General features: G+C 42.5%; 1 protein-coding gene across 2 annotated transcripts; it reads left to right on the plus strand.

Moving 5' to 3' along the window:
• The first annotated feature begins 8,826 nt into the window (after positions 1–8,826).
• Positions 8,827–13,045, plus strand: LOC131737601 (protein PIP82-like). Of its 2 annotated transcripts, XM_059027850.1 has the most exons (5): positions 8,827–9,285; positions 9,676–9,729; positions 9,940–10,077; positions 10,642–10,844; positions 11,852–13,045. In XM_059027850.1, the coding sequence occupies exons 3-5, from the start codon at positions 9,957–9,959 to the stop codon at positions 12,374–12,376; spliced, it is 849 nt and encodes a 282-aa protein (XP_058883833.1). In that variant the 5' UTR covers positions 8,827–9,285; positions 9,676–9,729; positions 9,940–9,956; the 3' UTR covers positions 12,377–13,045. The 2 variants fall into 2 exon arrangements, with proteins under 2 accessions (XP_058883833.1, XP_058883834.1); XM_059027851.1 differs by lacking the exon at positions 10,642–10,844 and having other exon boundaries at positions 8,828–9,285.
• The last annotated feature ends 1,452 nt before the right edge of the window (positions 13,046–14,497 follow it).

A 14,497-nucleotide genomic window follows, 5' to 3' on the forward strand; every position in this document is an offset into this window, starting at 1 on the left:
TTATTATTATTAATATTGAAATGATCAGGAGCCAGGGGTTTGAGCAGGGTTACAAACTCACACTAGCCCTGCTGCTGCTGCTGCACCCAGTCCTGGGGTTCAGAGCTCCCCTCAATGAAGTCTGTTATTATTAGTAATATTGAAATGGTCAGGAGCCAGGAGTTTGAGCAGGGTTACAAACTCACACTAGCCCTGCTGCTGCTGCTGCACCCAGTCCTGGGGTTCAGAGCTCCCCTCAATGAAGTCTGTTATTATTAGTAATATTGAAATGATCAGGAGCTAGGAATTTGAGCAGGGTTACAAACTCACACTAGCCCTGCTGCTGCTGCTGCACCCAGTCCTGGGGTTCAGAGCTCCCCTCAATGAAGTCTTTTATTATTAGTAATATTGAAATGATCAGGAGCCAGGAGTTTGAGCAGGGTTACAAACTCACACTAGTCCTGCTGCTGCTGCTGCACCCAGTCCTGGGGTTCAGAGCTCCCCTCAATGAAGTCTGTTATTATTACTAATATTGAAATGATCAGGATCCAGGAGTTTGAGCAGGGTTACAAACTCACACTAGCCCTGCTGCTGCTGCTGCACCCAGTCCTGGGGTTCAGAGCTCCCCTCAATGATGTCTGTTATTATTAATATTGAAATGAGCACATTCCTAGAGGAACATGAAAAATCCATCTTTCAAATGATGGTACAACACTGTATACAGCCACAAGATGTCAGTATTGCATTATAAAAAAAAATCCTGTTGGCATTCTGAGGTATAGCCAGTCTGTTTTAATAAAACGGCTGACAAGAAAGTGAGATTTAAAAAAATGTTATTATGGTGCTGCTGTCCTGTACTGCGGTGGGACCAGGGTAAGGGCGGATATGTAAAAAGTCAGATAAATGAATCCTGTTACTATAGTCACCCAATTCTTGTTTTGAGATTAAGCTTTTATTAGGAAGCTCCCTAAAAACCTGGTTTAGAAAGATACAGGGTATAAATGCTTGTGACAGAGTAGTTGTCTGCCGTGTGGGCGCGTGCATTCGCTGCTGAGTGACAGGCAGGAGATCGAGACTGAGGTTGAAGTTGATACGCCCCCCGCAGGTGAAGAGGATTTATTTACACATCAACACACTGAACAGCTCACGTGACTCTACCAGCAATGGCAGCGCACGGAGCGCATACAACACAGTGTACAAAAACTCTAGTGGGATCTACAATCTGTGAACTAATCTTCTTTGATCAATAATCAACGAACTCCAGCTATCAGCGATTTCGACTTGCTCACTCGCTCTTCGGTATCCAACTGTGTGTTTCACCGACAGCCAGACAGAGCTGAAGAGCTCGATTACTTGAAGAATAATAAAAAAAAAAGATCTGTTTTTAAAACTGACTAACTGACTAACCTACCGCTATAAGGACATCAGCACCAAAACACCAGCTTGAATCCCAGATTTAAAGTCTTCTGTCTGTTTCCTGGTGGTTTGAGTTTATTTAGTTTTGTCACAAGTTGGTGGTTGTGGGTTTCATTCTAATTTGAATATATATATATATATATATAGCATTGATCCCCTACACTGTAGAAGAGTCAATGTACAGTCCTCAAACACTATAAACAAAAATGGTTGGGTGAGTAAGCAGTGGTGTTTGCCTGCAACCAAAGAATTGTAGATTAGCTTTGGGGAGGAGCTGCATGGTCAGCATTATCTACTCATTAATGAACAGAGAGCTGCCCATGCTGTGTAGTCCAGCCTCCTAACATTCCTCTCTCCTCTCATCTCACTCTCTCTCTCTCTCTCCAGGACCTCATCTGTCACCCGCAGCACATCCTGGAAAACGAAGGGTTAACCAAAGTGGCCCGGATGGTTCAGGCACTGACAGAGACAGCCGCGCAAGGACCCCTCTAGCTCCTAGGACAGGGCTGCCTACCGCTGCCCGACTCAAACTTGCCAAACACAGTCCAGTCAAAGATGTTCTGTGGTACCGAATCGAACATTTCTGCAGTAATATAGATATTTTTGGTCCAGTGCAGGTATCACTTTATTACTGGCACTTTTAAGCCTTGAGTCGAGGGGCGGGGTTAATTATATCCGTCATTAAGTTGGGTCAGTCTGTCCGTCAGTACGTTGTTTTTTTTTTTGTTTGTTTGTTTGTTTTTTGTTTTTGTTTTTTTACCACATGGTCTCTAATCCTGAGTATCTTGCTCACCACATTACTGCAGGCTCTCTCTCTCTCTCTCTCTCTCTCTCTCTCTCTCTCTCTCTCTCTCTCTCTCTCTCTCTCTCAAATTCAAATTCAAATTCAAATTCAAATTCAAATTCAAAGGTGCTTTATTGGCATGACCATTATTCACAGTATTGCCAAAGCAATGTACACACAGTACATCATCTGAACATTAAATAGACAATAACACTGATGAGAATAATAATAATAATAATAATGGTAAACAAATATAAATAATAACCACGTTATTAATAAGTTAACAATAACAACAATGAAATATAACAAGACTTGAACTAATGTAGAGTGCTCACTGTTTGTCCCTCAGGCTGTGACAGGCAGCTGTGTACTGGGCTGCCAGTTGGACACAGCTGGACTCCTCTCCGAGTAGGATTGGGAGTTTTTGAGAGTCTGGCAGGTCTGGGAATGTTTTGCAGAGATTTTTTATTTGTGGGAAGAAAGTTTCCCTTATTTCTGTGTATTTTGTACACTGCAGTAGAAAGTGCATCTCTGTCTCTACTTGCTGGAGTTGACAGTGATGACACAGCCGGTCCTCTTTGGGCAGCCAGGTCTGCCTGTGTCGGCCTGTTTCTATGGCCAGGCTGTGCTCACTGAGCCTGTATTTGGTTAGGATCTGCCTCTGCTTGTTGTCTTTCACCCTGCTCAGGTATTCAGCCAGGGTGTAGTGTCTTTTTAGGGCCCGATAGCACTCTAATTTGCTTTGTGTTTTTGTGTGTGTGTCCCAATAGGTGAGGTAGTTTTGTTTGTGTTGTGTTATAATTTGGTTAACTCGAATTGTCTGTGTTGGAGCAGTGCTGTCCTGAGGCTGGTTGGTGTTAGTTAGTGCAGTGAGCTTCAGGACCAGCTGGCTGAGGGGACTCTTCTTTTGGCTCAGTTCTTGGTACTGCAGGGCTTTACTGTGGTAGGAGTTTGGGTTGCTTTGTTTTAGATGAAACCAAAATTTAATTGCTCTTTTTTGTATTGAGATCAATAATGGATATTGACCTAGTTCTGCCCTGCACGCGTTGTTTGGTGTTTTTCTCTGTATTTGCAGGATGTTTTTGCAGAACTCTGTGTGCAGGGCTTCTATTGGGTGTTTATCCCATTTAGTGTAATCCTGCTCTGTGAGCGGACCCCACACTTCACTGCCATAGAGGGCAATGGGTTTGATAACACTTTCAAAAATTTTGAGCCAAATTCTAATGGGGAGTTTTATATAAAGCTTTTTCTTTATGGAATAGAAAGCCCTGCGGGCCTTCTCTCTCAGTGCATTCACTGCCGGGTTAAAGCTACCTGATGCGCTGATGTTTAGGCCCAGGTAGGTGTAGTGCATGCAGTGTTCTATTGTGGTGTTGTGTAGTGTGAAGATGTATCTACTTTCCTGATATCTGGGTTTTTTCTGAAATATCATGATTTTAGTTTTGTTCATGTTTACTGCCAGGGCCCAGGTCTGACAGTACTGCTCTAGCACTGACAGGCTCTGCTGCAGCCCCTGCTCTGTGGGCGACAGCAGAACCAGGTCATCTGCGTAGAGCAGGAATTTAATTTCAGTATCAAGCAGAGTGAGGCCAGGGGCTGCAGATTGCTCCAACACTGTGGCCAATTCATTGATGTAGATGTTGAACAGTGTTGGACTCAAACTGCACCCCTGTCTCACTCCACGCCCCTGTGAGAAGAATTGTGTTCTTTTATTGCCAATCTTTACACCACATTTATTTTCCGTATACATTGATTTAATTGTGTCATAGGTTTTACCTCCTACACCACTTTGGAGGAGTTTATAAAATAATCCTTCGTGCCAGATTGAATCAAAAGCCTTTTTGAAATCTATAAAGCAAGCAAATAATTTATTTTTATTTTGGTTTACATGTTTGTCTATTAGGGTGTGTAGGGTGTAAATATGATCAGTAGTGCGGTGTTTTGGAAGGAAGCCAATCTGACTCTTACTCAAGACACTGTGTTCGGTAAGGAAGGCCAGTATCCGAGTGTTAATGATACTGCAGAATACCTTCCCCAGATTACTGCTCACACAGATGCCCCGGTAGTTATTGGGGTCGAATTTGTCTCCACTCTTAAAGACAGGGGATATAATCCCTTGGTTCCAGATGTCAGGGAAGTAGCCCACACTTAGTATCAGGTTAAACAGTTTGCGCAGGGCCTCCTGCAGCTTAGGGCTGCTGTGCTTCAGCATCTCATTGGAGACGCTGTCTACCCCGCTGGCTTTCCTATTCTGGAGGGTCTGCAGTTTCTCTTTAAGTTCCTGCGCAGTGATTGGAGAGTCCAGTGGATTCTGGTTGTCTTTAATTGACAATTCTAGTTTTTTCAGTTTTTCATAAATATTGTTTTGATCTAATGGTTGTTCATTGTGTGTTATGTTTTGATAGAGTTTTTCAAAATGGTTTTTCCATATATTTCCATTTTGTATGGCCAATTCTTCTGGTTTTGATTTATTTAGTTTTTTCCAATGTTCCCAGAATCGGTTTGAGTTAATGGACTCCTCGATTTCTGTCAGTTGCTTGTTGATGTGGTTATTTTTTTTCTGTTTTAGTGTGCGTTTATAGTAATTTAGAGTTTCACAGTAGCTGAGGCGTAAATCTTGGTTGTCTGGTTGTCTATGTTTTTTATTTGATAATTGCCTAAGTCTTTTCCTTATATTTTTACAATCTTCATCAAACCAATTTTCTTCTTTCAGTTTTTTCTTTTGAGTGTTCCGAATTATTTTTAGTTTGGATTTTAAAGCTGCCTGTCTAAATATTTCATTCAGGTTTTCTACAGCTAGATTTACTCCCTGTTTACTGTGAGTATGTGGTGTAACCAGAAAGGTGTTTAATAGTGATTGGATTTTTGGATGGCTGATTGCTTTCTGGTATTCTTCTGCACTGTTTGGAGCCCATCTGTAGGAATGATGGAGGTTATACAGCTTGCAGGGCTGTGTCTGTGTGTTGCTGGTCTGCTCTGTTCTTTTAAGGAACACAGTTATTTGACTGTGGTCTGACAGAGGAGATATTGGCCTGACAGTGAATGCACTAATAGAGGAAGGGTCGAGGTCAGTAATGGTGTAATCTACTACACTGTTGCCAAGAGCTGAGCTGTAGGTGTGTCTTCCTAAAGAGTCCCCTCGGATCCTACCATTATAATGTACAGGCCCAGGCCTTGACAGAGTTGCAGTAATTGTCTTCCACTTTGATTTATTTCTCTATCATAGCTGTTTCTCTGGGAGACAATAGGGCTGGAATATAGGGGTTTTTGCCTGAATATATGTTGGTCTCCCTGTGTGCTGGTGAAGTCAGGCTGCTTGCCTGTCCTGGCGTTCAGATCTCCACAGATCAGAACATTTCCCTGGGCCTGGAAGTGGCAGATCTCTGTGTGGAGACTGGTAAAGGTTTCCTCACTATAGTATGGGGATTCTGAGGGGGGGATATATATTGCACACAGGAAGATTTCATTTTCTGCAGAGACAATATTTCTGCTGATTTTAAGCCACAAATGTGACTCTCCCTGTTTAATTGGTTCTATTGAGTTGGTGAGCTCTGCTTTGTACCAAATGATTATTCCCCCAGAGTCTCTGCCTCGTCTGACTGTGGTCTTTTTCAGCGAGGGCACTATGATCTCCCTGTAGCCTGAGGGACAGTGAGTGGACACGTCTGCCCTGCACCATGTTTCCTGCAGGATGATGATATCCAGGCCTTTCACTCTCTCTATAAACTCTGGGGCTGTGCTCTTCAGCCCAAACACTGAGGAGCTCAGGCCCTGGATATTCCACATTGTGATGGACAAAGATTTAATCATATTTATATTTGTAATTATTTATCTATTTTTTGTCTTAGAATTAAACAAAACATTTTGAAGAAACAAAATATATATATATATATATATATATATATATATATATATATATACATATATATATATATATATATATATATATACATATTTGTTTTCTAATAATTCACTAAATATTAATTATATTTACGTTTTGCTGCTGAAATCTCTACGTACAATATATATACTTTTTTTCCCCCTTTCTCTTTTCCTTTCCTCCCCCTTTTCTCTTTTACAATCTATTTATTTATTTATTTATTTATTTTTTTTAATAGTATTGACTTAGCTCATAAGTCTTGTGCAGATGAGGTTCAGGAGGTGGTGAATCTCCTCCAGCTCTGTGCTCCCAGTCCCTGCTGGTCTGCTGAGGGCCGCAGCATAGCTGTGAGCCTGCTGCTGGGATGGCTGGGCTGGGTGCTGGAATGGGCTGGCAGGACCGGACCTGGGTCTGCTGGGCTGGGCTGGGCGCTGGGCTGGGCCGGGCCTGGGCTTTCTGGGCTGGGCTGGGCTAAGCAGGTGTCGGTTGTGTTGTCCAGGCTGTGGACGGAGGCTCCTGGGGGCCCACCTGTCTGTCTGTGGGCTGTGCTGTGGTCTGTGGACGTTGAGGCCTCTCCTGTTGCTGTGTTGGGGAATGGCTGGGTCTCGGCCCAGGGTGACGTCTTTCAGGGTCTTGGCAAAGATGCTGACTCCCCGCTGGTGCAGGTGCACGTGGTCGTACAGGTGTTGTAGCCCTAGGGTGGGGTGGTGTGCCAGGTGCACGTTGGGTAGTAGAGTGCACCCTCGGGAGACTTCCGCGTTGATCTTCTGGATGGTGTATTGGTGGAAATCCTTTCTGGGCAGCAGGGTGGAGATGATGATTTTTGAATGCGGAAATTCCTGGGTTGCCCTCTCCGCCACTCTCCTGATGGACTTGGCCATGTTCTCCTGCTGGGCCCTCAGATCATTGGTGCCTGTGTGAATGATTATGTGTCCGGGGGAGCCGAGGGTGGACTCACACAGAGCCTCCAGGGCCTTCTCTGTGGTCGGACACCAGATCTTGGACACTGTGTGTTTTGGGAAGAGCCACTTCTCATCAATGTATTTCCCGTTGGAGTCCATCAGCAGGGCGATCTCGGTGTTGCGGTGCTTTGCAGCCGGTCTGCCCGAGGGGGTCGGGGCTGTGCCTGGGTCAGCGTGTGTGTTGGGAGTGTTCTGTGTGCCTGGGTCAGCGTGTGTGTTGGGAGTGTTCTGTGTGCCTGGGTCAGCGTGTGTGTTGGGAGTGTTCTGTGTGCTGTTCGTGTGTGTGGTGTGTGTGTCAGGCTTTGTGTGATTGCCAGTGTGTCTGGCTGGGGGGCTGTCGGTGTTGTCTGTGTGTGTGTGTGTGTGTGTGTCGGTGTGTCAGTGTGTTTGGCTGGTGTGCTGTGTGTGTGTGTCAGTGTGCTGTGTGTGTGTGTCAGTGTGTCCTTGCAGGCTGGGGCTGGGGGGCACTGTGCTGTCTGGGTTGCTGTGCCTCCTGCAGGGCTGTGGGGGACTGTGAGTGTGTGCAGTTGCTCCCTCAGGCTCTGTACTGTTTTGTCTCTGTGCTGCAGCTCCTCTCTCAGTCCGGTCAGTTCTCTTCTCAGGGTTTCCCTGTCCTGCTGCAGCTCCTTCACCTCTGCCTTCAGTTCCCTGAATGAGGCTTTATATTCATTCTTGATCTGTATGGTCTGGTCTTTCAACTGCTGTGTGATGTCGCTCTCTGTGAGCCTGGCCCGGACTAGCTCCCTGAGCTCTGTCAGCTCCACCTCTAGCAGGGAGAGGCTTGCCTTCATGATTGCCACTGTGCTGTGGAGCTCCGGGGGCTGGGTGAGGAGGGGCTGGCTATCTCCAGGGACTGTGCTCTCCTCTGCTGGGACAGTGGGGACTGGGGCTGTGCTGTCAGTGCTGCGGGCAGGCTGTGTGCTGTCAGGAACAGGGCTTGCTGCTGTAGGTGTCCCTGTGTTTTGGCTCTTTGGTTTTGCTCTCTCTCTCTCTCTCTCTCTCTCTCTCTCTCTCTCTCTCTCTCTCTCTCTCTCTCTCTCTCTCTCTCTCTCTCTCTCTCTCTCTCTCTCTCTCAGAAGCGTTCTCCTCCTGTTTGCTGAATCAGCCCCATCCTTGCATTTGGTAATATATGAAGAACGTTAAAACGAAGAAAAACACAAGTTCCACTGCGGTCCACAAGGTGGTGCTATTTTGCCATTCAGAAGTTTTTCAGAAGTTTTGGGCAGTTTTAATAAAAAATAGCAAATTTCTTACTCGTTGACATCTCATCCTAAAACATATTGTTACAGAACGCATTTGTTATTCAATTGCCAGAACAGGAAAACGTTTTTATTGCCCATGGTATGCAGTTATTGTTTGCAACAATATATATATATATATATATATATATATATATATATATATATATATATATATATATATATATATATATATATATATATATATATATATATATATATGTATATATATATATATATATATGTATATATATATATATATATATATATATATATATATATATATATATATATATATATGTATATATATATATATATATATATATATATATATATATATATATATATATATATATATATATATATATATATATATATATATATATATATATATATATATATATATTTCATCAACTTCAAACTGTTTAATTCTCGACGGTCTGGCAAAAACGTGCCGGTGTTACGACGAATTCAGTGCCCCCTAGGATTGATGTGTCCTCGGTGGATGTGCGCATGCGCTTGCAACCAACCTTGCGATCTGCCAACGGGAGTGTGTGATTCCTCGCTCACGACCTCGCGTAACCTGTCATTGCAATCCGAGCAGCGCCTGCTGCAACGTGAACGTGCGGTCTGCTGCAAACGGGAGCGAGTTTATTGCTTCTGGACGGAAAATGTTTGTGCAAGCTTGTGATTTCAGCGATTCTACATCCAGAACACATTGTTTAAACACAGTCACAACAACAACAACTATATATTGTGTTTCTTCAAATGTGTATAAATGAGCTAGTTACTTACTCTTATTAGGACGTTAGTATTGTATGTACTCTTACTATATTGTGATTATCGAACTGTGTACATGGACATATTTTAGTAAAAGTTGCTCTGAAGGTATTGTATATTTTATCTGCTCTTACTGCATTGTGAAATATGTATATTTTGTGAGAGCTGTAAGTCGCCCTGAGTGAGGGCGTCTGCTAAGAAAATGAATAAGAAAAAGAAGAAAAACAACAACAACAAAACGCAACGGTAATTAAATGAAGTCTTGTGACGAATTGTACCAGTATGTTTCACAGAGCACAATAAACACATTGAAACACTCTCGTTTATATTTATTTATTTTTATTACTACAGAGGTAATCTACTACGTGTAAATTAACCCAGTTATTTTATAATTCAGTTAAATGCAGTACAGTCTTCTAAATGTTTATTTACTTATTTATTTGTAAGCAATTTAATTCCTGCTGACAGTGTTGTGAGGAGCGTGCAGTAGCAGAAAAGATTCTGGAAACTTGTACATAAATACTTTAGTTTATTTCTCATTGAAGAACATATTTTTCTTTTAAAATATTACTTGGTACTGTTTTTTTTGTCTGTTAATATTTAAGTGAGAAGTTTCTTTTTGTTTGTTTTATTCAGGAATTATTTCTTAAATCGTGAAGTCACGCCCGTGACGAGGACAATAGAAACATGGTTAGTAAAAAAAAAAAAAAAAAAATAGAAGTAGAAATGTTTCAATTATGATTCGATTTGTAACGTTTGATTTCCATATGAAATACTGAGAGAAGATGAGTGTATTATGTTAATTTATCAAATGAACAGCAGGGCATTGCAACGTATTCGATTGTATAATGATGAGTGTAGTAAATGTATTAAAAACCTATTTTAACTCTTTTGATCTAGTCATCTTAACGAAGATTATGGATCCAACAATGTACAGGGAAATATTACTGTACAAGACAATGGGAAAATACCCCGAGAAGGCCAGGAAGGGGGGAAAATTCATCATCCGGAGGCGTGCAGGACAATATGTGGTTCAAGGTAATTCAAAGCTTGGATGGGTTGCAAATGCTATAAATTCAAATTAAATTAAATTTCACAAAACCCCAAAATGTATAGCTAACTTACCTGGAGAGGTGGTGGTGGCGCTATTTGCCAAATAAATAATAGGCTAATATTATTTTTGTTGCTTTACCGTGTTGATGACCATTCGTTAATGGGTAAGGGCGTCTGCTAAGAAATAAATAATAATAATAATAATAATAATAATAATAATAATAATAATAATAATAATAATGTCTAAGGTATCTTCACTACAACGAAAACATAATTAGCCAACGTAACTTATTTTCAGCAACAGATGCTACTGTAATCGTATTAGCCTAATAATATATTGTTGGATAGCTGTATATTAACTTTGTAGTTCACCAAACCTTTCGTTTAACAAAACTCAGAGATATTCATCCCTAGTAACCTATCTCACTTAGAAAAAAGCAGGCACGGCTAACTACAGGACTACGGGTGAAAATCACTGCCATAGCTGAATATGTGTTTACAACCCTGTCTACATGTTTTTTTTCCTTATTATTTTCTTTTGTTTATTAGATGGAGAGCTCTATTATATATGTAAGAAGGGTACAGAGCCATCAATGAAGGTGAAGGTGGTCAAAGGCACTGAAGAGGCAGACAGTCTCTTCCTGGAATTTCATGCAAGTGCTATAGGGGCACACTGTGGCCAACACAGAACCAGAGAGGCAATTTCCTCCAGATATTACTGGCCTGGAATGGGTTCCAGTATTGATAATTGGGTGGGTGCTTTTTGAGTGCTGTACATGACCTACACCAGTATCCAATACAATAACTAGGGAGATCAATCGGTTTTTGGTTATAAAAATTAATAAATGAAAAGGAAGTTTAAACAACAGCTCAACTGAGTTTTCTTAACATTGAAAAATCTTACACTGTGTTATAAACTTTAAAAACATTTTTATGCAAGTGCCATCCTGTTAGATGCTATGAGACTGACACCAGCTGTTTGCTATATACCTGGTAACATTTCATCAAATTAACAAAAATATTTTCCAATAATTCACAGTTTGGTAACATAATATGAAAGCAACATGTCGCGGAATTCTAAATAAAAGGAAGAGAGACTGCGAGTTCCAAACACACAGGCCTTTATTTCTTAAGTTTGCAAACTGAAAACACTCTCAACACACAGGGTGCTAGATAATCATCGAGCAGTGTTTCAACATACAGAGTTAGATCAGTTTCTTATATACCTTAAAACTGTCAGCAAGGCAGAGGGTTAGCCAATGATGATTCAGATATTAGCATATAAGGAAAAACAACTTATTATTATTATTATTATTATTATTTATTTCTTAGCAGACGCCCTTATCCAGGGCGACTTACAATCGCAAGCAAATACAAATACATTCAAGTGTTACAATATAAGTCATACAATAAGAACAAGAAATACAATAATTCTCAAGTGTGACAAACCACAATTCAATAATACAGCAGATAATAGTGAAAGTTACATCAGGATAACTTATAACTGTGCATACCTGGCATATAGCTAAGCAAACAGATAACAGGATGGGTGGTTTGGGTGTACGTACAAAGAAACAAGTCTGGCTCATCCTGTTATCTTCACAGCCACAGCTGCAGTGTAGGCATCTTGCGGTTCCTTGTAACAAACTTTATCTTAGGCAAAGCATACAAGGTTATGCGAGCAAGGTTATAGGAGTACAAAATGCCAGTACATTATGTCGAGCCAATTCTATTTTTCTGTAACATATTCTATTACAAGCTGCCGTCCCGAGAGCCAGAGGGGGTGGAGCTGCAGTCCCGAGAGCCAGAGGGGGTGGAGCTGCCGTCCCGAGAGCCAGAGGGGGTGGAGCTGCAGTCCCGAGAGCCAGAGGGGGTGGAGCTGCAGTCCCGAGAGCCAGAGGGGGAGGAGCTGCCGCCGCCCGAGCAAGAGGGGAAAGAGGTGAAGAGCCCGCCTCCACCACAGCCCCGACCACCACCCCTGCGGTCCAGTCCGGCACCGCCGCTGTGTGCGGTCCCTCGCCCCTTGCTCCTGGACACCCTTCCGGTTTGCTTGGACCTCCCTTCGCTAGACCTGGAGCCCAGGAGTCTGCAGAACCGGTCACAGTTCTCCACCTGGTTCCATGCTCCGCTCCTCCCAAGCACCAAGACGTCGCTGCGCTGCTCCCAGACGGCGCTTGAGCTCCCCCTGGTCACTACTTTGCTCCCCCTGGGTGATTGGACGTCGCTGCACCGGGCCCCGGCTGCAGACCTCCAGTGCCCCGGTTGTCGCGCCGGTCGCCCCTGACAAACCAGTGGGGTCCCTCGTCACAGGTGCGCGGTCCCTACCTGGCGGGGCCAGAACATGGACCGGCCCACCCTCAAGTCCGCCCATGGAAGAGGGTGAAAAGAGACATTGATGGACTCGAGGGTGGGTGGTTGTGTTTTAGGGGAGGAGGTGGCCGTCGAATGGCCGGTGTCTTGAAAAGACAAGGGGGGGGGGATATGTGAGACAGCAGGGAGGGGGTTAAAGCCTCCCTGAAGAAAAACATGTGCGGAATGCACATTTGTTTAGTTTATTTGTTTTTGTTTATTGTTTAATTGTTTTGCCTTATCGTTGAATTTAATTTGTTAATTATTTTATTATTAATTATCCCCTGCACCTGGTAAATATTGTCAAATTAGGACCAGGTGCAGGGTATTTAAGGGAGGCAGTTAGTCTGCTCATGGCTGCTGAATAAAAGGAGGCAATAAGAGGTGCTCTGCTTCCGAGCAGTCAGGAGGAAAAGTAAGCGGTGTAAACCTGTGTGATATGGTCTGTTTGTGGTGTTGTGTTTGGTGGGGTGTCAGGGTGTTCCCGAAAGTTTAGTCACTGCTCAGAAAGAGCTAGGTGTTTATTTTGTTTTGTTTGTATTAAAAATAGCGCGTCAGCGCGGGAAAAAAAATCCATTCCTGTGTCTTGGGTTGTGGTTTTAAAGGGGCAACGAACCCGTGTGGGTGCGATTCGTTTTACTATATATATATATATATATATATATATATATATATATATATACATATATATATATATATATATACAGACGTGCTCAAATTTGTTGGTACCCCTCCACAAAAAATGAAGAATGCACAATTTTCTCTGAAATAACTTGAAACTGACAAAAGTAATTGGCATCCACCATTGTTTATTCCATATTTAATAGAAATCAGACTTTGCTTTTGATTTTTTATTCAACATAATATTGTAAATTAGAAAACAAATGAAAATGGCATGGACAAAAATGATGGGACCGCTAACCTAATATTTTGTTGCACAACCTTTAGAGGCAATCACTGCAATCAAACGTTTTCTGTAGCTCTCAATGAGACTTCTGCACCTGTTAACAGGTAGTTTGGCCCACTCTTCCTGAGCAAACTGCTTCAGCTGTCTCAGGTTTGATGGGTGCCTTCTCCAGACTGCAAGTTTCAGCTCTTTCCATAGATGTTCGATAGGATTCAGATCATAGAAGGCCACTTCAGAATAGTCCAATGTTTTGTTCTTATCTATTCTTGGGTGCTTTTAGCTGTGTGTTTTGTGTCATTATCCTGTTGGAGGACCCATGACCTGCGACTGAGACAGAGCTTTCTGACACTGGGCAGTACGTTTCGCTCCAGAATGCCTTGATAGTCTTGAGATTTCCTTGTGCCCTGCACAGATTCAAGGCACCCTGTGCCAGGCGCAGCAAAGCAGCCCCAAAACATAACCGAGCCTCCTCCATGTTTCACTGTAGGTATGGTGTTCTTTTCTTTGAAAGCTTCATTTTTTCGTCTGTGAACATAGAGCTGATGTGACTTGCCAAAAAGCTCCAGTTTTGACTCATCTGTCCAAAGGACATTCTCCCAGAAGGATTGTGGCTTGTCAATATGCATTTTAGCAAATTCCAGTCTGGCTTTTTTATGTTTTTCTGTCAAAAGTGGAGTCCTCCTGGGTCTTCTTCCATGGAGCCCACTTTCACTCAAAAAGCGACGGATGGTGTGATCAGAAACTGACGTACCTTCACCTTGGAGTTCAGCTTGTATCTCTTTGGCAGTTATCCTTGGTTCTTTTTCTACCATTCACACTATCCTTCTGTTCAATCTGGGGTCGATTTTCCTCTTGCGGCCGCGCCCAGGGAGGTTGGCTACAGTTCCATGGACCTTAAACTTCTTAATAATATTTGCAACTGTTGTCACAGGAACATCAAGCTGCTTGGAGATGGTCTTGTAGCCTTTACCTTTACCATGCTTGTCTATTATTTTCTTTCTGATCTCCTCAGACAACTCTCTCCTTTGCTTTCTCTGGTCCATGTTCAGTGTGGTGCACACAATGATACCAAACAGCACACCTGCTCTTTCCATGAAATAGACTGACAAGGTGAATCCTGGTGAAAACTATGAATCCTTATAGATGTAA

This window comes from Acipenser ruthenus, chromosome 7 (assembly GCF_902713425.1).
Source record: "Acipenser ruthenus chromosome 7, fAciRut3.2 maternal haplotype, whole genome shotgun sequence".
Lineage (NCBI taxonomy): Eukaryota > Metazoa > Chordata > Actinopteri > Acipenseriformes > Acipenseridae > Acipenser > Acipenser ruthenus.

Coding starts and splice junctions, on each gene's coding strand:
- LOC131737601 (XM_059027850.1), top strand. CDS start 9,957: ATGGATCCAACAATGTACAGGGAAATATTACTGTACAAGACAATGGGA. Junction 10,078..10,641: donor AGGACAATATGTGGTTCAAG/GTAATTCAAAGC, acceptor TTTGTTTATTAG/ATGGAGAGCTCTATTATATA. Junction 10,845..11,851: donor GTTCCAGTATTGATAATTGG/GTGGGTGCTTTT, acceptor TTCTATTACAAG/CTGCCGTCCCGAGAGCCAGA.